The sequence below is a fragment of the Protopterus annectens genome, chromosome 1.part1 (genome assembly GCF_019279795.1).
Source record: "Protopterus annectens isolate FY-2018-M chromosome 1.part1, PAN1.0, whole genome shotgun sequence".
NCBI lineage: Eukaryota > Metazoa > Chordata > Ceratodontiformes > Protopteridae > Protopterus > Protopterus annectens.
In genome coordinates, this window is record NC_056726.1 from 119,289,595 (window position 1) to 119,314,445 (window position 24,851).

At 35.1% G+C, this 24,851-nt stretch overlaps 1 protein-coding gene across 1 annotated transcript in view; it reads left to right on the forward strand.

Annotated features, from left to right (window-relative positions):
* The window catches only part of LOC122814238 (dynein axonemal heavy chain 5-like), a 3,525,594-nt gene that overhangs the window by 1,667,641 nt on the left and 1,833,102 nt on the right, over positions 1-24,851 (forward strand). The window contains exon 56 of the mRNA XM_044086840.1: positions 1,812-2,004. Coding sequence (XP_043942775.1) covers positions 1,812-2,004 — 193 coding nt within the window. The remainder of the gene's footprint in view (positions 1-1,811; positions 2,005-24,851) is intronic.

Here is a 24,851-nt window from a genome sequence, read left to right on the forward strand (position 1 = left end):
ATGGAACCCAAAAAGGTGTACCCCTAACCCTAATCAAAACTTTGAGGCTTAGGGTTAAGCTGTTGAATAGGGATATGCCTGAAAGAAGCCTGTGTTTTAACTACTGCTGCCTCCCTAATTTGAAAGCATCCCAGGCATTCCAGGCACCCCTTACCACAGACCTAGTCATAATCTGAAAAATAAGGTACAGGCCACTGATTAAGCTTTTGGTTACATATATTACTGAAATTAGCCTGCAGATGCATGGACCCTGACACTCTTTGATCAACATATCCCCTAAGAACCCAGATAATCTTAACAGTTGTACTGCTCCTCAAATTAACCTAACTCCAAAGATTAAGTATAGGCTGTTCATTAGGAATATGCTGGAAATATGTCTGAAGCTTTGCTAGTACTACTTCCCTGAGACCTGTCCGCCCTCAGAGTCCAGATAATCCTAAATCCAGGTGATTATTAATTTACCTGTATGTTTGAAGGCTATAGCTGGGCTATTAATTAGATGAATAGATTTATGCCTGAAATAAGTCTGTATTTTCACTATTAAAGTGCCCCAAAGTAACCCACCCATTAGAATCCCATAACTCTGACTCCAGCTCTAGCCTTAATACTTACCATAATCATATCTTTGAAGACTGCATTTAAGTTGATTCAGAATGAGTGTGACTGAATTATGTCACATCTAAGACTCCAGATAACAGTTCCCTATTAGACTGAAGAAAAATAAAAATCTCAGACGACTTAGAAGTCTAAAATGCCGCTCTTCGTAATCACTATTGTGAGATCGCAGTACAGTGAAGATTGGACAATTTACCCTTTCTTCACTGTAGTACAATTTCAGAGTTGGAATATATATTTAGTGGGGGGGGGCGCAGCCCCCCACAATATGGATTTTGATTTCCTGCATTGCCTCTCATATGAGTGTTGGAGATTTTGAAGTTTCGTCTATATAATATAGACCCCAGATAACTGCAACCTTACTCCTAACCTTCCTCCTAGCTGTATAACTTAAGGAATGCGGTTACATATACAACTAAACTAATCCTGAACCATCACTCACAGGGCACGTTTAAGCTAGCATCCCCACTCTGACTGTACTAAATCCTCAAACTCAAGTTTAACCCTTGCACTAAACATTAGTGCTTGTACAGTTACAATTATGGCAAGATTTAGGGTATGTTTAGAACTGAGTAGTTGTTATGGATTGTATTTAGTGTTGTGGTTAAGATTATGACAGCTGAGTGGCAGATGAAACCTGTCTATGGGGTAAGAAATGAGTAGTCTCTTTGGCAGCATCCAAGACACATTACAGAGAGCTGCACACTTTCAGAGTGTGGCATCCTCTAATCTACACACTGTTCTTTGAAGATGATGGCTTCAGCTTGCATGCTCATGAAAGAACTTCATTTTTAAAATTTCTAGCATTTCTCACTTAACTCATTCAATTTGTTGAAGTCAAACTTCACTGTTTCAATTATTCAGACTTTGAAAAAAAATCTTTCTTGGTTCAACTCAGTCTTCCAGGTCAAACCATAAGATTGTAACTACTATCTACCATGTGACTTTATACACTAGTCTTTATGAATGATTACTTTTCGTAGAAAGACAGGAAAATGAAAACAGCTATTTTTGTGAAATAAGTAAATGCAAGATGTTGTGTTTTATGCAACTTGTACAGTAGACATGTTAACAATTTGTTGAACATGAAAGTGCTGCTAGTATAAATGTTTATATTTTCTGTTTCCATTGTTAAATGATCTTTGAAAGCACCATTCGTGAGATCTGATAATCTGTTGCTTGCTATATTTTTGTAGGATCTTTTTATTTTCAACAAAATTGTTAAAGATGTCTTTGGCGGAATGTATGATCCTTTTGGAGTAAATCAGACATCACTAGTAGACCTTGAGCAAGCAATTGCTGCCAGTGCTACAGATAATGATCTTGTTCCTCATCCACGCTGGGTCAATAAAGTAAAACAACTGTTTGGTCTCTGTCTGGTGCACCATGGTAAGAAACAACTGCCAACCTTACAACTCATTAGTAAATTAATCAGTTATTGTTCTATTAATCTTTAAAATAAGTATTTTTACAAAACCAAGAAAAAACATCTTAATGAAGTCATTCTTTTTCTGTAGTGTCATTAGACTGGTTTCGTAAGCATATTTAAAGAAAATGCTAGCAATATATTGACACGAAACATTTAGAAACACATGTTGAATATAAATAACAATGTTTATAATCACAACAGGACTCATCACCTGTCCTAATTCCAACACTACATGGCATTCTCATAGTTTTCCATATAAAATATAATAAATAGCAGTAATTTAAGGCATTCGTCATCTATCATCAGTAAAACTATTATAGTGATGATTTAAGGTGGGCATATGTATTTAATTATATCCCACAGTGGAAGGCATACCAAGCTGATCATTTTATACTCAGTGTTTGTATCACAGAACTAATTGCACACTCTTGGCAGCAGCCAGTTATTTTGGGGGAAAAACTGAAACTAGTTCTGGCTGGCATATTCTTCACTGATATTCAGGTTGGAAGTTTTGTGCAAGTGATAGATTTCTACACTGAGACAGACAAATGAGCATGATAAGGGGAAGAAAAAACCTTGGTCATGATCAAGGACATGACAGGTGTCATAGAGCATTCATAAATGTAAAATACAGTACAGAAAGTGAGAGGATGTTTGGATATGGTGAGAACAAGAAAGGGAACCAACATTGTAGATACATGGTATATCATCTTCTGCAGTCTACTGAGATGGAAATATGAGTAGGCAAATAAGATACCATACTATGTATGTACTCTGTATGTATAATACATGCTAACAAATAGGAAGGCACTATATCACCATGCTGATTGTCTGGAGCACAACTGCAGCAAAAAGTAGCCTGTGAGAAATTCATTGGTGATGTCAATGAATGGTTAATATCTCAAGTAGAATCTGTCAAGGAAAGAATTAATACATGACTAATGTTTTATAATTGTGGACAAGTTTTATGAAGATAGATACATAGATGGATGGCTAGACATACTGAAATACCGAGATATAAACATTAATGCAATGCATATTGTAATCAAAAGTAAGTCACAGAATACATCTATGGGTTCAAAATATTATCAAGATGAGAAACTATTTTAATCAACAGAGGTTAGATTTAGAGGCATGTTCACCCTAAACATTAAACCTAATGTAGGGAAGACAATAGCTCTCAAGTCTATCAATGCATGATTCAGGAATGGTCCACAGGAAATTACCATGAACTCATCAGAGCCACTGACTAAATCATAAACAACAGTGTGTGATATATATCATGCACAGCAATGGCTAAATATGTATAGGACATGCTACATGCAGAACTTTGTTGTATATGTTTTGTTGTTGAGCTTTTCTCCCTGAGCCTTCACTGAAAACGGGCCATTTCAGCCCAGTCGGACACTCCCAGTAAACAAATGGAAATAAATAAATAAAAACTCTGCACATGCTGCAATGGGGTATGAGTCAGATGCACAGACAACAGAAGGCAAGTGTCACCACAAAATGAAGATAGATATGAGGCCATGTGATATAGTTAGCAGATATGTGGACAACCGTAGATGCTGTATATAAGCTAAGAAACAATATATATTTGTGTGTGTGTGTGTGTGTGTGTGTGTGTGTGTGTGTGTGTGTGTGTGTGTGTGTGTGTGTGTGTGTGTGTGTGTGTGTGTGTGTGTGTGTGTGTATTTAAATATCTTTATATATGCCTTCTTGGAATAAGTAATGTGCACAGATGTATGGAAATCTGAAATGGTTGTTAAGACAGGAAACTAAAAGTCAGTGCAATTGTCCAAAAAGTGATAATGTGCTGCAAAATAATGCAAAACAATATCAGTACATATTTGGAGTGGTGAAAAAAGCAATGGGAACAGCACTATATGGCTAGAAAACTGGAAGTTCTAGAAAGCTCTGCAATTGCAACCAAAGATTATTCAAAACAAAGGAAAGGTTTAGACTAACATAATCAACTGGGCCCAAAATAATAATGTCCTAAAGATACAGTGCACCAGCCATGTCAGTAGAGAAACAGAGAACCAATCCATCCTTGTATTCAGTGACAATATGGCAGGGACCACATTACTGTGATGGACCTTATGTACGCTGCATTACATTTTGTCATATATTGTCAAGGCATGGGTGATCCTTATATGCACTGCACTGCGTTTTGTCAAACACTGTCCAAGCATGGATGGTCCTTATATACACTGCACCGCATTTTGTCATACACTGTCAAAGCATGGATGGTCCTTATGTATTTACTCACAAATATCATTGGAAGATGGAACCAGAGCTGCATGCTGTCAACTGGAAGATGTAATAAATAAATACAAGGCATATGATGTATTTTTGGATAATGCAATAAAGCCATAAAGCTGATACATCTTACCTCTCAAACATAATTTCTTATGGTGTATCTTAAAGATTGCTGTGCTGTTCTCAAATAGTTTGTCAAACAGCTAGTATTAGCACATGTAATTCACACATTACACATTCATGACTTCATTAAGATATAAAGAGCTATGAAATTCTACACTGTAATGACACTGGTGAATAACTAAACTTGTTAATGCAGTGTGTGTGTGTGTGTGTGTGTGTGTGTGTGTGTGTGTGTGTGTGTGTGTGTGTGTGTGTGTGTGTGTGTGTGTATCTATCTATATCTATATATATATATATATATATATATATATATATATATATATATATAGATATATATATATATAGATATAGATATATACATATATATATATATATACATATATATATATACACAGAGAGAGTATGTAAAAGGCATTAAGCATCTTGAAGGATATATCAGTAAACTGTCGAACACATTTGGAAGTCAAGCATTTTGTTTGTATTGAGTGTACACTGATTTACATACTTAAGCCGACTGACACTATAAAACACCAAAAATCAACAGGGAAGTTAAAATCTTGTCAATATACTCATGCCTCGGCTTCCAGCTTTTCACATGATTCTGATTTCCAGTAAACCATATGAGTATAAACAAAGTTTAATCATTCATCCAATCAGATCTGAAAGCAATTAAAATTAGTTGTAAGCCAGAATTTCATAAGGGGCAAATATCTGAGGGGCGATTCAGTGCTTATGTCATAGGGCAGATTCCCAAACTCAAAAGTACATTTTTGTGCTATAAAGTATTTGTGTTCAATAGTTAATGCCTAGAAGTCATTAAATTATGGAAAAGCACAGAGGCTTGGTTCATTTTTATCAGGAATCCCCTTGGCATGGTAATGCATAGTAAAGTTTCACTTTGGTTTCATTTAAGCCAGTTGTTTATGTGTTAAATTCACATATTCCGTCTACCCTCAGTATAAAAAGTGGCAATGGTTAATGTGTGTACTGCACAATGTAAGGGATGGCTTATGGTTGTGCCTCTGGTGGCTTTAGTGATGTTCTCAGCCATCATGTCTACCTGCTGTTAAAATATCTGAAGGGATGGTTCCTGTATGGAATAGAGCATCACGTGAGGTAGGGAAGTCAGATTCACATCAGTCCCCTGACAGCACTCCTGCTGATGGAGTGTTCGTTGATGGAAGCATTGTAAACCAAACACATTCTAAATATTCAACAAAACTAATCAAAGTGTTTTTGCAGAGGATTATATCTGCACTCCATATTATGGCACTGTGCCACAGAAAGTCACATAATTTATACTTACAAATTCTGGCTTCAAACAGCCTCAGGAGTAAAAGAATCACCCTTGATGTGAAGCAGCCTCAGACTTTGTACATATACACACTGCTGCAATCAGCCAACTAGTACTTCATTGTGTGGCTGATGTTAATGTGTTCATAGGGGTTGCTATCTACAGACATACTTGATCTCAGTACAGGTCACCACCATCAACTTGGATCCCATAGGCTACATGTATATTTTTTTGTCTTTTTGAAGTAGAGTTGCATGAATGTAAATGCAACCTCTCAAAATCCATAAGAATAACTGCATATGTGCAGGATTTTACAGCACTATGACCTCACAGGACTAATCTGATCACTGTGTGGGATGCTGGGTGAATTTATTTTCAAAGGCGCTGAGGAGGGCACCAAGTTTCCAAGGAGGCTATTCATGTCTGCAGTGACATGTATTATGGCCTTATCTAGACCCTCTTACTGTTATATCTGTTCCACAACTTCCCTGGTAAGCTCTTCCTTCTATTCCAGCTAGTGAAGAGAGTCTCAGACTTCCCTCCACATGGTCACATACTTGTTTGGACTGCTATCTCTTTCTTTTCGTCCATTTATCTGAAAACATGTGGGCAGTCATTACTGCTAATCCTCTGTCTAAACAGGAAATAAAAAAAAACAGTATCAGGAAATAGCACATACATGCATATATTACTGCAGAAGTATCCCCCCCAGCATATAATAGTATGTGGGACTCTACAGAATGCAACCATGTACAAATATTTGTATTCTATTGGAAATGAAGGCTATCACAGTATATTAGTAATCCATCAACATGACCTCAAATGTGCCCCTCTGGCAATGTTCCAAATCCTGCTGCCCTGCAAGAAAATATAACCTGTAGTACAGGCACACAACACAGTATAACAATGATATACACAACAGCATCATATTTAGGACCTCGAGAGCTGAAGATGTAGTTGTCCAAAGTTTGGCTTGGATCAGGTAGGATGCAGCCAATGGAGTAAATGGCTTTGAGATGGCAAGAAAGTCAACCAGAGGACAAGAAAAAGAGGACATTAGGTGTGATAAATAAAAGGGCAAAAACGAGGAAAGAATAGAAAGAGGTAACCAAGCAATGCAATCAGCAACTAGGGCATGGGAGGGGTTGATGGGGGGTATTTGGCAAAGGAGGGTATTCCTAATGCTTCCAGGGGACTGAAAGGGAGTTTAATAGTAGAAAATTTTGAGATGGTTATGTACATTATAAAATGTCGTGCTTACTGCTGTGGAATGGGAATATGTGAAATGAACGTTTGGTATTAAAAATGAATAACGATGTAGAAAAAATATTCAGAACCTCAGCAGATGTGATCTTAATACCACCATGAAGCGTTATAGGTATACCATCCAGATGCTCTGCACTGGACACATGTAGAAAGAAATTACATTGTTGACCATTCACTACAACTGATGTGCAAATGCCTAATGGCTGTAGCTAGATGGACAATATTATAACTTAACCACTTTGTTGTATAATGTATACTACACTAATGTGAATCAACATTATACATGGTACAGGTTTGGCCCTGTGGTGCAGAGGGATAAACCCCTTACTGTGTCCCAGCTGACCCATGTTCAACTAGCAACATGGGTGCTAGAGATACTTGAGAGGCAGGATGATGGGAGTGAACAGCTGACAATGGATTACCCATCAAGAGGAAGTAATGCTGCCTGGACACTCTCTCCATGCTGCAAACTGTGTAATGCTTGGGTTATCATGGTTGCGCATGAGCAGAAGCATGCATGCACCACCCTTAGGCAGCAATTGCAGAGCTTACAAGACTGCCAGAAGATGGGAGGGGGTTAGGGCATATCCCTGGCAGGGGTATGATGCTGCACCAGCATCCTTAATCTCCTCATTGGCCCCAACCTTCAGGGAGGGAGATTAAAAAAAATGATATATGATATTATGGAGATGTGTTGGCTCACATGCCCTCCATCAAGTGCATTTTCAGCCAGTGAAATCTGGCACCTACAGATGCAGCTGTGAAAAACTTGAATCATTATATACATCATTTAAATGTGTGCCATTGGTGTAACACCTGAAATGTGGTATAACAAAGCTCATCATAAGCTGTGGACCAATCCTCAAGCAACAGAGTATTTTACTGAATGGAAAAAACAAATCTGGCTATGCAACTCCTTCTAAACATTATAGATACTGAGGTATCATTTTGAAGCAGACAAACTGGTATTTGCTCAACAACATATCCTCCTATATTTCATAAGTATGAAGACAGGATTTTCATCATGGGGCATGCTTTGCATGAGGCATGAATTGCAGTCATTGTGTAACACATGGAACCATGTCCACACAGCACCGTATTGTACAACTTGCATATACCCCATCTAGAGGAACTGGATACAAAATTGCCCTGGGACTTATGACATGAGTATAAGGGCACCCAATTTGAAGTTTAAGACTTGAAAATGAGAGTCTTAAAATTCTGAATAACTAAGCGTGATCCTGCAGTTACAACAGTGGTATGTGAAATTCACTGATACCCAGTAAAAGTGTTTGTTTTTTTTTCAGGAGAAATTTCTACTACACCCCCAATGTGGGAAGAGGTACACTGGGATCACAGTACCACAAAGAAAGTAGAATTTTCTGACTTAGTATATATTTCTCCCAAATGAACTTAATTCCTTGGTGTTTAGGGACTTGTTCCATCAGGTCTCAAAAACACAATGGGAACCCAACCCAGGAATATAAGTTCTCATTATGTATTCCCATTTTCTGAATGCTGGACAATAAAAGCAGTGCCTTATTCCAACAACTTAAAGCATGTAAAACCAATAATAACTAATGTTTTTTCATAACTTCATATTCGGTTATATATTGGTCATGGAAGCACGTATGTGTGTGTATGGGTGTGTTTGTATGAGTGTGTACGTGCATGCCTGTGTGTGGGTGTGTGCATACTTGGATGTGTGCATGTGTGTGCATAGGGGAATGAATGGGGAGTGCCCCTGGTAAAACAATGTATCAGCCACCAGAGGTGATTACCACAAGAGTACTAGGTAAGATCCTGTTAGCACTTGTAGTAATCACCAAATAATTCAGAGAAATGCAAATCAGCTGATAATTAGATCTTTCCTCATTGAGGCTAACGTGTCTCTGAATCTCTTCTTTTTTGCTATCATGCTAATAGGCCCTTTTTCCCAATGCTTACCACTTGCAGCCAGGCCTATTTATGAATCATAGTTGTTTTGTTTAAAAGTGTGGCAAAATAAAGTGTCTAAAATCTTTTCAAACAGTACTAGTTCTTGGGTGTTCTGCAGTGGTTGGCAATGTTTGCTGTACTGTAACACAAGATTAGATTCTTAGCAGATCTCTGAGATGCATACCAGTAGTTTGTTAAGCACCTTTCTGACATCAGAAAAGTGCTTAACAAGCATGTATTTTTCCCAGTTTTAAAACATAACTGCAGTTCTGCATGCACTACAGTATTATTCTAACTCCAGTCTTAAGATTGCTGCATTAATGATCATCTGTGTGATTTGTAGGTTTTCACAGTAACGATCAAGACCACACTATCTTATGGATTTTTATTTTTCTGCTGTGATCTTACAGGTGGGCTGTATATAAATAGCAGGGGATGTGATGGGTACCCCCCCCCCCAACATGTTGAAGGTGCAGGGGGCTTGCCCAGCTTCAAAACTGCTTTTGTTTTTGTTTTATTCCTTTGAATGAACTTCACATTTGAATATTTTTGACATTTTATGGTTGCTGTTTTATGAGTCAAACAGAAACACATATCAACTTCATTAGGAAGTCAAACACATACATTAATTACTAGACATAACACTACCTGACAGTACTCAGACAGAACACAACACTGCATCATTAGATGTCCACATATAGAATGCTTGCCTCATGGATACACAGTGCCACTAAGTAGAATTTGCCACCTATCAAATGCTAACAATATTTGACTAACCAAACATAGATGAAATGAGGTTGCTTAACATAATTTTGACAAATGCTATTCAAAATACATTTTTTAAATACTTTTTCCCTGTTATTCCTGATGGTGATCAAGCCTCAATCAAGTATTCAATTATTTGTTCCTACAGTGATTGACAGACATTTATACTACACATCAACCTGTAGGATGACCCCCCCCCAACTCAAATAGTGTGGTATCTAGGGTGAGAGCTTCATGGTTGGTGTCATCTAGGCAGTCATGAAGGGTGATTTGGTCACCCATTTTCCATCAAATAGATACCTTCTCATTTCACCATGGATACCCTTGTCTCAATGGCCTCTGAGTCTGGCTTCATTCCCCCCATCTTGGAATGTCTGCTTTTAAGAACAGACCTTAACTGTTCTCAGTCCAAAGAAATACTTGATAATGCAAGATATCCAGTCTGTAAGGGGAGGACTTTTACTTAGTCCTAACAGCACTGCCCTGTAGTTGATGTACAGTTATGTGACAGGGAGGGCCTACTATGTGTTCCTTTAATGCATACTTGATCCCACAAGTTTACCTTGGAAGTCTACTGTTGGTAGGAACTATGCTCATGAACCTGGCTCACAATGCAGCATACCCTGCTTCCATTTCTCCCATAGATTTCATTACAGTAAACCAGACTGCCCCCTCCATGGGATAGGCAAGCCAGCATCAGCACCTCATTCTCACCTTACCCTAGAGGCTACTTAAGCATCTGGTTTGTTAATGAATCTTGGGTAACCTGGGTTATAGCCGGGGCCTTTTTCTGCATGCCTTGAAGTTAGCAGTTTCAACAATTTGTTCTAAACTATACAAGATGGCAGAAAGCATTATGTAGCAACAGTTACATATTCATACTCATGCTCTTGGACAGTGAAGTGGTCACCAGCCTTGGCATCCAGACAACTTTGTTTGTTCATGACTCTGTTGTCTTCTTCTGTTGAGTGCAAAACATGGAAAGAATAATGCAGACTTACAGACAGTTCACTATTTCAAGACAATAGAAAGAACGTGTGTAAGTCATAACTACTGAGTTATACACACACAAGAGCTACTGTGATTTGCTGTTTTCTTACTGGTAAAGCCACAGCATGTGCTCACCCTCCCATGAGTGACACCTCTACTTTCTCCTTCATGTGTCAATGAAATGGGGATGCCAGTAAAGGCACAATGGCATGACCACTTGTTGCCTGCTGTTGCACATTTGGCTACTGTTTTAAATCAAGTAAAAGAATAAAATCAATTCACATAAGATGCAAATTTTAGATAACCCATTTTATATTGTTTCTAATATGTACAATCTTGTGAAGGATGTGTGTGATTCAGAAAAAAACCCTCCACGATGCAGCCATGCCATGCAGTGTGATTCAGCATAATATATCCTAATGGCCATATAATTGCATGGTAATGAGGACCGTTATTAAAATGAGCCTCTGTATGCTAATGAGGCAAAATAAGATGACAGGGTGATTTAGGAAATATATGAATGCCATAAAACAGTGCTACACCCATTGTGTATTTGAACCCAGCTGAATGCTCATGTTAAGATTGCATGGATCACTTAGTAATGCCACAGCATTACTAAATGTGCATCTGCAAGAGCCCCTTATTGCTACTGCCAAGCCTGATGGTGTGCAGTGTCACCCTGTTGCTGTTGGGTCATTCAACAATGATTAACATTTCATTGACTCCATATCACTGGCATTGTGGGCTAGTACTGTGTAGATAGGGACTCATTCAAGGATCTGTGGGCATGTGTCAGCCTTATCTGCAGCCAAATGTGAGTCATGGAGCATCTATCAAAGTAGATACAATAGTATGCATCAACTGCCATTATGTAACCCCTGTATGGACCTCTCTGCCCATGAGAAGCATCTGTCTTCTGGGGCTAGCACATTTCCCCATTTGCAGGGGCCTCTCAGTAACCTACTGCTGACACAGTGAGGGTATTTTAGGCATCTGACTTAAGAATACGCCATTAGTTTCTCAATACCATGCTTCATCATAAGGGGGAGTAGATGTGGTTCCCACATGCCATAGAGGAGATAGCCAATGCCATGTGGGAATTTTATGATATAGTCCATTTTCCAGGCCATAGTCTGTGCCTTCATTCAAATAAAGAACCCACTTGGTGAATTGGGAAGCAGACATGTGAACCACAACTGCAAGGTGGATTGTAATGTGCAGAGTATCATCTACAATGTGCATGCAGGCTACCCAGGCAGTTTTCATGACTCCTACTTATGGCAAAGCCTTTGAGCTGTATCTACAATATGTGACCCCTGCACATGTGGAATACAAGTATCACTGTGTGCAGTGTTACTTAATATCACACCTAGGAATCCGTTACAGTGGATTTGGTACTTGTTGTAGCAGCAGTCCCCAGCACACTAGGCAATGGAGGCTTGGTCAGACAAGGAGTTGGTGGAGGAGCTGCCAACAAGGGATGATCATGCCATATGGAGATAGACACAGTATGTCATTGCACTGGGAAAGAGGCAGCAGTTTGTACATAACTTAAGAACATAGTATATGAGTGATACATGCAGGCTAACTATGCTGTGCATCAGACAAAGGCAACTCAAGTAGCAATATACAGGAAGCAGAGCACATGTATCATCAATTGTATGAAAGTAAAATGTGCTTTTCTGTGAAATAGCAGTACTAGGTCAAGGGGGTCTTTATTATATTGATTGTTGAGAAAGGCTGGTATTGATGGAGATGTGTGATGTGCTGTGCTGAAGTGATATGAGTGCAGGTCTGCAGGGACACAGCCTCAGCAGAAGTTGCAACACCGTGGCTCGGTTGACTGGACAAGTCCAGGGCATGCATGACAGAGGGTTCAACATCTCCTGCACACCCTCTCCCATAACAGCAGGTTCTACCAGGAGTTTTACTGGAGGTATCATGATCCTGGTTATATGCTGGTGTACTGCATTGCCTTGAGTGTTGTCTGCTGCGATATGTGGCACTGTGGTGATGGTCACAACCACTGGGACAAGCACACCTGAGAGTAGACAACCCTGCAGCAGATATTGCTGTGGATGTGCTAGCACTGCATTAGCAGGATCTTGGTCAACCATGAATGCATTGGCTACCATTTGTGGATGTAGCAGTTGACTGGCTCTGTGGATTACCCCTCACCCCAGCTGGGAGCCCAGAGAAGACATTGCACATTCTATTAAGTGGCTGAGTCTAGACAAGCAATAACACATATGAGACATGCACTCCTATAGGTCATCATGCACACCTTACATCACTCTCACTAACTCTACCTTGGCTGTGGTGCTATCAGTCTGTACCTCCACAGTGTCCTGCACATACACTGGGTTGCAACGAGGGGCACAACAGCCTTAAGGGGATGGTAGTAGTCATATCTCCATCAAGTGCCATTATGTAACTCTGTGTGGACCTCTCTGCCCATGAGAGGCATCTGTCTTCTGGGGCTAGCAAATTTCCCCATTTGCTGGTGGCCTCATTAACCTGTCCTATCTGTGAGATATGGGTAGCCTGGGTATCCAAAGGCATAGAGGCTGGTTTTCCTCCAGCTATATAATCGAAGGCTACCAAATATAATATTGTACTGAAGAAAGGGTCATATCAGTAAGGTATAAAGTGTTACACTGCTCTCCCCAGAGTAATTATTCATGGATTTCAGATGTTGATGAGCTACACAATGTGCTTTTCTGATTTTGGTAGATATAATACATAGTGTTTAAAGTTTAAATTATTGTCTACCATTGTTTTTAGATATTTAACAATGGTGTTTATATATATATATATATATATATATATATATATATGTATATATATATAAAATGCAATAAATTATATTGTAATCATAATCTATGTCCTTTTGGCAAGTCTCATGTCTGTATTTACTGGTTTTGAAGGTGAAGTCATTACTTCTGCATCAAGAAGATTTTTTTTTCCAAAGAATTTTATTAAATAATTATTAAAATGAACAAATATTTCCATGAAATTATAATATTTTTTTCTTTAAAGTTAAAAAACAAGAAATTAAAAAAACAAACTTTCTAATATATAAACCAATGTAACTAAACTATGTACAAAGACGTTCATCATGCAAAAAAATTTCTTAATGTAGCTGTAGGATTAATAAAAATCATCTGTTTACATAAATTAATAAACTATTTTTCTAGAAGTTCATAGATGATATTCCATGAATTATATGATGTAGTATTCCTAGATGATCTATATTTAATAGTTAACATTTCCAAATTACACGTTTCAAGGAGTATATTTTTAAATTCCAAAAATGTAGGTGCTGTACTAGATTTCCAATTCTTAGTGATTGTTTTTCTAGCTATAGATAGTATAGACCAAACCAAAGGGTACTTATTCTCTTTTACACAATCAGGAACAGGAGTATTAAATAAAACAAGTGATTTAGATATAAAGAAATTATCAGTAAAAATTGTTTGCAACAAATTATTGATATCATCCCAAAATTTCCTTAAATATATGCAATTATAAAACATATGAGACCAGTCAGCATTCAATTCAATATTACATCTCCAACATGTTATAAAATGGTAAATGGTAAAAATAAAACTTCGGACTCTGCACGACAAAATAAAATTGAGAATTTATTTGGTAAGCGCTTTCACGTACTTTTCAGTACGCTTCCTCAGACCATAAAAACTGTAGGGCAACAGTGTATTTTTATATAGCAGCTACACAAGCAGCAATTAATTAAGCCAATATGCTTAATAGGCAATTAATTAAGACAAAATAAGAATGCTTAATTTAAGAATACATTAACATTAAAAACATCCATCCATCCACAAAACTGCTATAAACCTGCTCTAAAAAAACAGAAAAAGAAAACTAAAAATATCAATGCAAAGTGTTAGAAAAAGATACAACTGAAAATTCTATAAGTTTATATTAAGACATTTCAGTACATGCATTAAAACTAAAAATGCATATAGAAAGTACATAAACGAAATGTGTTATCAGTACAATAGATGAATTTAAAACCTAGAAATGTGAAAGCTCTTTTACATAAAAGGCTTACAAAAAGGACATAACAATCAGGCAAACAAGAAATGTCTAAAAGGCCACTGACACATAAACTCACTTTAACTGTGTAGAGAACATACTAAAACAGTTTTACAAAAACTGAGTAAAATTGTGAAACAAGGGGTAAATGAGGAGAAAGGGAGGGGAGGGGGGAGCAGGGAGGGAAAGAAAACAAGGATGCATGAAACAAAAATTCATGAAACACAGAAATGCTGTTCAGCTAAATCTCATCTACGTGTGTTAAGATATGATTTTATGGAAACATATAGGTGTAAACCTGGTGGGTAATGCCCTCTCAATCTCAAAATCCATTTCAGTTCCTTTAGTTCAAGGAAATTCTGGTAATCTCCCCCTCTAACATTGGGTGTTACAATTTCCAGCACCCTGAACACAAAGGAATGGTTAGGGAAGCTATCCACATGCTTTGCCAAAGCATTTAGCTCATTCATTTTCTTTATATCATAGGTGTGATTGTAAATCCTATTTTTTAACTTACGCTTCGTAAGACCTACATAAAATGCAGGACATTGTAGGCACGTGGCTAAATACACTAACCCTGAAGTATCACAGGTAGCAAAAAGCCTAGGTTTAAAGGTGTATTTTATTTCTGGATGTACAAAAATTTGTTCCTTCGTAATGAGTTTACAGTAGTTACAGCATCTACAAGGAAAAGTACCTAAAGCTACATGTGGAATGGGTTTAGTGAAAATTGGTCTATCACAAAGCAACCTTTTGAGATTCTTGTTGTTCCTATATGTAAAATGTGGAACATTACCTACAAGTTGTCGAGTGAAGGTATCTGTCATGAGTACCTTCCAGTTGTTGTTCACTATCTCTCTAACAATGCAACTGTCATTGGTATAAGTAGTAACGAAGCTTAACTTTTCTGTGGAAAAAGGTTCATGAATGGTGTATGTATGGTGAGGGTGAGCATATGTAATACAAATGGGGGGCTCTACATCTTTGAGTAGTTGCATCCTAATTGTTCTAACTAAATTTGGATCATAATGTCTATCTATGAGTAGGTGTTCTAATTTATCTGCTTCAGCAGTCAAATCTATTGGGTCCTTACAGATTTTTTGAAGCCTAATGAACTGGCTTTTAACTACCCCTTTGAATACATGCCGTGGGTGCATGCTATCATAGCGTAATATAGTATTCCTCCAGCAGTTCTTTCTAAACAAAGTTGAATACAAGGAGCCATTTCTAATATCCAAAGTTATATCCAAAAAGTTCACAGAATCAAATGAAACTTGTGCTGTGAACTTGAGGAAGGTTGTAGTAGTTTCTAAATAACTTTTAAAAGTGAAAAAATCTTCTATGGAACCTTCCCAAATCAATAGGATATCGTCAACAAAACGGTAATAAGCTATAACTTGCTTAAAAAGTGGGTGAGTGAAAACATAATCCTTCTCCCATTTGTACATAACTAAGTTTGCATACGTGTTTGCACAGGGGGTGCCCATAGCTACGCCAGAGGTCTGTAGGTATAGGCACCCACCAAAGGCAAACACATTGTTGTACAAAACTAAATCCAATAGTTGGCAGATTAAAATGGCATCATTCCTTTTCACTTGGAAGGTTGACAGCAATTCCCTCACAGCTTGTATCCCCTCGACATTAGGTATGGACGTAAAAAGGCTATTAACGTCCATGGTAACTAAAAGATGTTTTCCTTTTACCAAAGTTTTGTCAATGGAGTCAAGGGACTCCAGAAGTTGGTAGGTGTCTCTGAGGATGCTTGGAATTTCATTAAGTAGAGGTCTCATAGTTTTCTCCAAATACACAGAAATATTTTCAGTTGCCCATTTCTCACTAGCTACTATAGGTCTTAAGGGAGGAGGGGCAACACCTTTGTGCATTTTAGGTAGTCCTTTAATTAAAGGCACCTGTGGGTTATCTACCATGAAATATTCATACAAAACTTGTGATATTTGGCCACACATAAGCAGATCATATAGCTCATCTTTAATCCTAGTTGTGATGCTTGCCATTTTTACTTTATCTATTTTCTGGTAGGTAAATTCATCACTTAACATATCTATCATCAGTGAATGATAACTCATGCTATCAAAAATTGCCACACCTCCTCCCTTGTCAACAGGTCTGAAAATTAGGCTGGGTTCATTAGTTAAAGTAAATAATGAATTTTGTAAATCCTTGGTCATATTATAAAACATACATTTCTTCTTTGTGCTTGTACAATAATTGTAAATGTCCTTTTCACAAAGTTTAATAAATAACTCAACATGCGCTGGTAATATAGGAGAAAAGTTACTTTTTCTTTTAAACAAAGTTATTTCATTAGCTGAAACACTGTCAGTATTAGATTTTGATTTAAAAAATATCTTTAGTGCAAGAGCACGCCCAAACATTCTAACATCTAACAGTAAATCATATAGGAGGCTTCCTTGAGAAGGTATAAAGGACAGCCCTCTGTTAAGTAAGTCCTTGTCATGTACAGACAAAACATACCTCGAAAGATTGAAAAAAAGTTCGGTCTCTACGGTTTCTGTCGCCTTCTCTGGAAGGCTGCATTCTCCTCCGATAATTTTCGTTTCTTGTTGCCCCAGCTGTTCTGCTGTTCTCTCAATGGGGCAGAACTCCTTATCCGGTATGGCAAAAAAGGAGAAAGTGGAGTGCCGTTTTTTGGAACCGCTCCCAAATCCCTTGGAGCTGTTCTAACTCGATCTGCTTCCTGGTTTGGAAGTGGGGTAGATGTAACTGCTGCAGATGTAGCGGAAATGGGAGTCTCCGGTGGTGTAGTGAATGTTTCTCCTGAAACATTCACTTGAACGGCTCTCGTTGAAAGTGGAGCAACAGAGTCGACCCTGACTGGCGCTAGTAAGGTGTCATCATGAGGCGCCTGGTCCGGAGGATGCATACGGGAAACAGTGTTAGGTGGTTCTCTTCTGGGCCAAACGAACACATTCCCAGAAGCGAAATCTTGATAATCTCGTTCTAGTTTCTTATGTTTAATCTGCTGTAGTCGTGAAGCATAGGAGCTGACCTGGGTGTATAAATTGTCCATCCTATGTTGGAAATGATCATCAGGAAAAGTTCTATTCAATTCCTGTTGTGCACAATTGATTTTGGTCAAAAGTTCTTTTTCTAGAGGGGCAAAGTAGTCAATTAATAACTGCACATATTTCATACTGGTTTCTAAATTGAGCTCTTGCCATCTCTTGAGTAAAACAGGATGGGCATCACCGTATGTAGGCATGCAAAGTATGCGCATACCATGGGGAATAAGCTTAAAGCGTTTACAAGCTTCCATATGCTTTCTTTGCCAATTTAAATGTTGAAACTTGTATAAATCATTTTCTAAGATTTTAAATGCAGAATTAAACATTTGCAGGTTATCATGATTAATGTCACTGTGATTACCATTCGGTGCTCTAAGGTCCAGATCCAATAAAGGATTGAATTCTGTATTCAGCATTGTTATCCACTGTTCTTTGCTGTGAGTTATCCTCGGCTCTGGAACGTAATCTAACTCCACATTAGGATTTGCCATGTCGTGCGTAGTGATGGAACTAAAGAGAAAATAGTAATAAAAAATAGTAATAGACCACCACTTCAACAGAATCCTTAGTTAATCGAACTGAAGGTAAATGGTAAAAATAAAACTTCGGACTCTGCACGACAAAATAAAATTGAGAATTTATTTGGTAAGCGCTTTCACGTACTTTTCAGTACGCTTCCTCAGACCATAAAAACTGTAGAGCAACAGTGTATTCTTATATAGCAGCTACACAAGCAGCAATTAATTAAGCCAATAAGCTTAATAGGCAATTAATTAAGACAAAATGAGAATACTTAATTTAAGAATACATTAACATTAAAACATGCATCCAGCCACAAAACTGCTATAAACCTGCTCTAAGAAGACAGAAAAAGAAAATTAAAAATATCAGTGCAAAATGTTAGAAAAAGATGCAACTGAAATTCTATAAGTTTATATTAAGACATTTCAATACATGCATTAAAACTAAAAATGCATATAGAAAGTACATAAACGAAATGTGTTATCAGTACAATAGACTCCAGCTATATAATCGAAGGCTACCAAATATAATATTGTACTGAAGAAAGGGTCATATCAGTAAGGTATAAAGTGTTACACTGCTCTCCCCAGAGTAATTATTCATGGATTTCAGATGTTGATGAGCTACACAATGTGCTTTTCTGATTTTGGTAGATATAATACATAGTGTTTAAAGTTTAAATTATTGTCTACCATTGTTTTTAGATATTTAACAATGGTGTTTATATATATATATATATATATATATATATATATATATATATATATAATGCAATAAATTATATTGTAATCATAATCTATGTCCTTTTGGCAAGTCTCATGTCTGTATTTACTGGTTTTGAAGGTGAAGTCATTACTTCTGCATCAAGAAGATTTTTTTTTCCAAAGAATTTTATTAAATAATTATTAAAATGAACAAATATTTCCATGAAATTATAACATTTTTTTCTTTAAAGTTAAAAAACAAGAAATTAAAAAAACAAACTTTCTAATATATAAAACAATGTAACTAAACTATGTACAAAGACGTTCATCATGCAAAAAAAAATTTCTTAATGTAGCTGTAGGATTAATAAAAATCATCTGTTTACATAAATTAATAAACTATTTTTCTAGAAGTTCATAGATGATATTCCATGAATTATATGATGTAGTATTCCTAGATGATCTATATTTAATAGTTAACATTTCCAAATTACACGTTTCAAGGAGTATATTTTTAAATTCCAAAAATGTAGGTGCTGTACTAGATTTCCAATTCTTAGTGATTGTTTTTCTAGCTATAGATAGTATAGACCAAACCAAAGGGTACTTATTCTCTTTTACACAATCAGGAACAGGAGTATTAAATAAAACAAGTGATTTAGATATAAAGAAATTATCAGTAAAAATTGTTTGCAACAAATTATTGATATCATCCCAAAATTTCCTTAAATATATGCAATTATAAAACATATGAGACCAGTCAGCATTCAATTCAATATTACATCTCCAACATGTTATATTCTTTTCAGAAAATATACTTATATTATGAGGAGTGATAAATGATCTATTTAAAAATCTCCATGTGAATAATTTCCATTTTAAAGAAGAAGTAGTCATACTTGCTGATTGTAAAATATTACATTTGTCTTTCTCAGAAGGGGGATTATTATTAATTAAAGAAAAATATTTCCAATAATTATCTGAATGTGTATCTAAATCACATTTAATTGCCCTATAAATGTTTGATAACTTGTTATTAGCAGGAGATTTATGCAAAACTGATAAAATCATATATTGTATTAGCTTGGGAATTTTTTTCCTAATTATAGGAGACATAGAATCCAATTTAATTAATACATATTGTTTAGCTTCTTGAAGCTTTAACCATAAACAAGAATCAAGTTTATACTCTTCCAAGAGTAAACTATTGGATTTTATCTCATTATTTATCTTCATTTGGTGCCAAAATGTTAAATGCTTTTGCTGAAATATAGACATTTTTGTATAATCTGAAGAGAAAATAGATCTGTGTGTGTAGGCTATAGGGTAGAGTAAAAAAAGCCAATCCTTATATATATATTATATTTAAATATAAAATTTTTAAATTATTTTAAAAGAAAAACTATATACTTAGAGTTAAAACTCAGAGAAGAAAATTCAGAAATATAATCTTTTAACCTCCAAATAAATGGATTATTAATTATATTTAGCTTATAGGAACTGTTTACATCTTTGGTATTTTGTGACAATACCTCTATAAACTCTTTCCACTTAGCAGTATATTCCACATCAATGAGATGAGAGATTGTATTAAATACTGATGAAATTGAATACATTTCTAAATTTGGTAAGGCTATACCCCCATTATTCCAATTATACATATGGTATGTTAATGCAATCCTTGGCTTGTTTGGGAACCACAAAAATTTCTGAATCATTGAATTACATTTTTTAATTATTTGGTAAGAAGGAGGTATAGATAAAGATTGAATTATATATAAGATTTTGGGGAGAAGGATCATCTTTATTATTAAAAGTCTATCATCCATAGACAAGGGTAATTTGTTCCATTTATTTATTAAATATTCCGTCTTTAATAGACTTTTATTATAATTTATTTGAATGGTATCTTTAATATGGTTAGTAATAATTATACCTAAATATGCTATTTGTTGAGACTGAGCTATATATTCATTATATTCATCAGGTATATTGTATTATTTTGAACCTGTTAAAAGAATTTGTGTTTTATTATTATTAAAAGTAAGGCCGGAATTTTTTTGAAAATATTCCATGTTTTTAAAAGGTTTTTGTATAGATTCCCTTCTACTCCCAAGAGTAATCAATATGTCATCTGCAACATTTGTATTGTAGATGATATAGTGGGGTTTAACTTGTATCCTTCAATATCTGTATCATGTCTTATTAAATTTGCCCATGGTTCCATAACTAATGAAAATAAAAGAGGGGATAAAGGACACCCTTGCTTAGTACCTTTTACTATTGGTATATTTTGAGATATACTAATGCCAGTTTTAACATAAGCTTGGCTACCTTCATATAACAGAGTGACTAGATTGATAAAATTATTGGAGAAATTTAATTCCTTTAATAGAGTGAACAAATATCCCCATGTAACTGAGTCGAAAGCACAATTTATATCTAAACTAACTTGGGTTAAATTTGTTTTAAGATTTTCAACCAAATCAATTAAAGTTAATATTATTTTAACGTTATCATACGAAGTTCTCTTCATTATAAACCCCGTTTGATCACTATCAACTAATTTGGGTAAAAGTGTTTTAAGCCTTTCTGCATAAATGGACATACATAATTTGTAATCAGTGTTTAATAGGGAGATGGGTCTATAGGAGGTGCACTTAGAGGGATCTTTGTTAGATTTTAAAATAGGAGAAATAAAAGTATATTTCCAAGAAGGTGGAATTATGTTTTTGTCCTAAACAAGATTAAATACTTTATAAAGCAATTTTAGACCATTTATAGGTAGTAATTTGTAAATTTCAGGAATGCTGTCATTACACTGTGCTTTATTTTGTTTTAATTTGGTAATGTGAGTTTGAAGTTCTTTGAAATATATTTGTTTATCAATAGAAATCCCTTGTTCCTCTGAAAGTCGTGTTTTAGTGTATTTATTAACAAATGTTTTTATTTCCTCTGTAGAGTTAATTTCAGTAGTTGTTTGGTTGATGTTTATAAAAAACTCTCTAAATTCAGTTAATATATTATGAATTTCCAATACCATTTTTCCTTTTTTAGGGGAGAATATTTCATTTATATGATTAAATCTATTTAATTTTTTTGTTTTATTAGCAAGAATTTTTAAGGATTTAGGGTTAGAAGACAAATTTATAAACTTGAATTTTTCTATATTGATCATAGTTTTATGTTTTAATATTTCTAGATATTTATTATTTAACATATTTATTTACTTTCTTTTATCTGATATATCTTTATCACCCATATTACTAAGTTTTAAAGTGTCTAATTTACATTGTATATCTTGCAGCTCTTTATCCCAAGATTTCTTTTTTGTTGTACCAATTCAATATCCTACCATATAGATAAGCTTTTAGGGCATCCCATATGTAAATTTCTGATATATCATTAGTATTGTTAAGTTCTAAAAAATTCTGTACTTCTGTAGAAATGAAATCATTAAAATATTTTAATTTTGTGATATAAGATGGGATCCTTTTTATATGAATATTAAAATTTGGATTGACTACCACTTCAAAAATTATAGAATTATGATCTGATAAAGGACATGAAATCACTGCTGATTTCTTTAAGGAATCTGTTAAATTATTAGAAATAAAAACTCTATCTATCCTCGAGTATGAGTTATGTCTATGAGAAAAAAAGGTGTAAAACAAAGAAGTAGTATCTGCAAAATAATTTATATATCTTTCAAAAAATAAGTATCTGAAAAGTATTTTAATAATTTAGATGATGTAGATATTTTTCTCTTCCCATTAGTACTAGAGTCTTTGTAATCTAGAATACAATTGAAATCTCCTGCCAAAATAATGATCCCTTTAGAGAATAGTACAATTTGATCTAGATGTTGTTTCATTGTGTTTATCCCTATCCCTGGGATCCAATATATGTTAATCAATGTGAAAAGTTTACTGTTTATTTCTATGGTGACTACACAAAACATCCCTTTATTATCCTTATATGTATCTATTATTTTAGGAAAAGGCATTATGCTGTTCCATAGGATAGCTACTCCTCTCTTTTTCTTAGTATGTTCAGAACTTACTAAAATCTTATATGTTTTAGATTCAAGTCTGAATATATCCTCTGTTATTAATTGAGTTTCTTGTAAAAATACTAACTGGGATTTATGTAACTTAAGAGATCTAGTTAAATTCCTCCTTTTATTAGGATTATTTAAACCATTAATGTTAACTGATACACCTTTTAGTGTAGTCATTGAAAATTAAATGATGTAAATATAAACATACTGATCTAAGAAATACACAAGAATATATCTAATAGGAATACTATTATGATCATTAGAACAAACATAGTGTAAGAGTATCATATTCTTAAAATTAAGGTTATTTCCTACTACATAAGATATGAACATCTGAAAAGTTATTAGAAAATATTTATAACATAAACATGAAACAAAATAACCAACCCGAACCCCTCTAGAGTTTAAAACTCCTAACTCGAATGACATCTGTCACTCAAATCAACCTCCTATCAAAAGCAGCATCCAATCAGCACCTGCCTAAATGTCTATAGTCATAACTATAAACATAAGGCTTCTCATCAATAACATAAACATTTTTTTTGTATGAACCAAATGTATAGATATAACGTTGTGTCAATTAGTAAATTGATGACAGCTACATCTTAGGAATAAAGTACAGAATTTTCTTACATTAGTTAGTAGGTTATTAAGAACTACTATGATCTATTAGTTCACTCTTCTGTTTTAAAGCAATCACATTTGATAAGTACCTTAAAAATAGACTATGGCATTATTTTATTACCGAAATATGGCTAATAAAGGCTGAAGTGTGATATGCAGTACTGCCATAGGTGATCAGCTAACTGGGACATAGTTGTAAATGAATCACCTAAGGGCCTTCAATAACCACTAACATTGGCAGCTAATAAATAAGATGCTAATAAAAGTGATTTTACTAATAATCAACTAACATACTGATTGTTCTGAAAGAAATGAACACTACACTTCTTTGCCAGAAACCAAATATAGTGATTACTCATCAAGAAGTAAAACCAACAACATCCTGCTAGTTTTCTTGTAACCAAACACCCCGGTGCAGTCTTTCATAGAAGAGTGACTAATAAACCTTAAAAGTCTGATCTTCCATTCATTGCATTAATTTGAGTTACCTCAAAGGGTCCATCACCATACTGAAAACTAGTGAAAAGGTCATATTAGTTCAAAGAAGCAAAGTGTTTAAATAGCTCCTGTATACTATATAAAAGTCTTATTTAAATATAATGAGCTTTTTATTATTCAATTATAGCTTATACTATCTTTGAATTTTGAAAAGCTATTTCATTAACAAAACAAAAGATGAAAATTTCACATTTTCTAATGATAAACAGATCTAACTATTTTTAATGCACCTGTCCTTGCAATATTATTGCTGCCTATCCCTATCAGCCTATTACACAAATGCATTCATAAAATAACTGAGATAACCTATTATATACGTCTATACATTTAACATTTTGATAAATGCTTCATGAATATTTTCTCAGCAAGTCAATAGTTATAAAAAATGTACATGTAACACAAGTATATAAACAGCTTGTAGCGTTATTAAATCTTCCAAAAACGCACACATCACAACTAATATTTCTCATCAAGATATCTGCACCCTTGTCATACATGAAGCAAATATTTTATGAGAATACTATTCGTTTATAAATACATAAGGCTCAAGAATACCTATGATGATCAGAAAAAGTATTTAGGCTACATGCGTAGTATAATCCCTATTTATTTAAGAGATTATTGCATATAATGTCTTGCAATAAGTTGAAAGTAG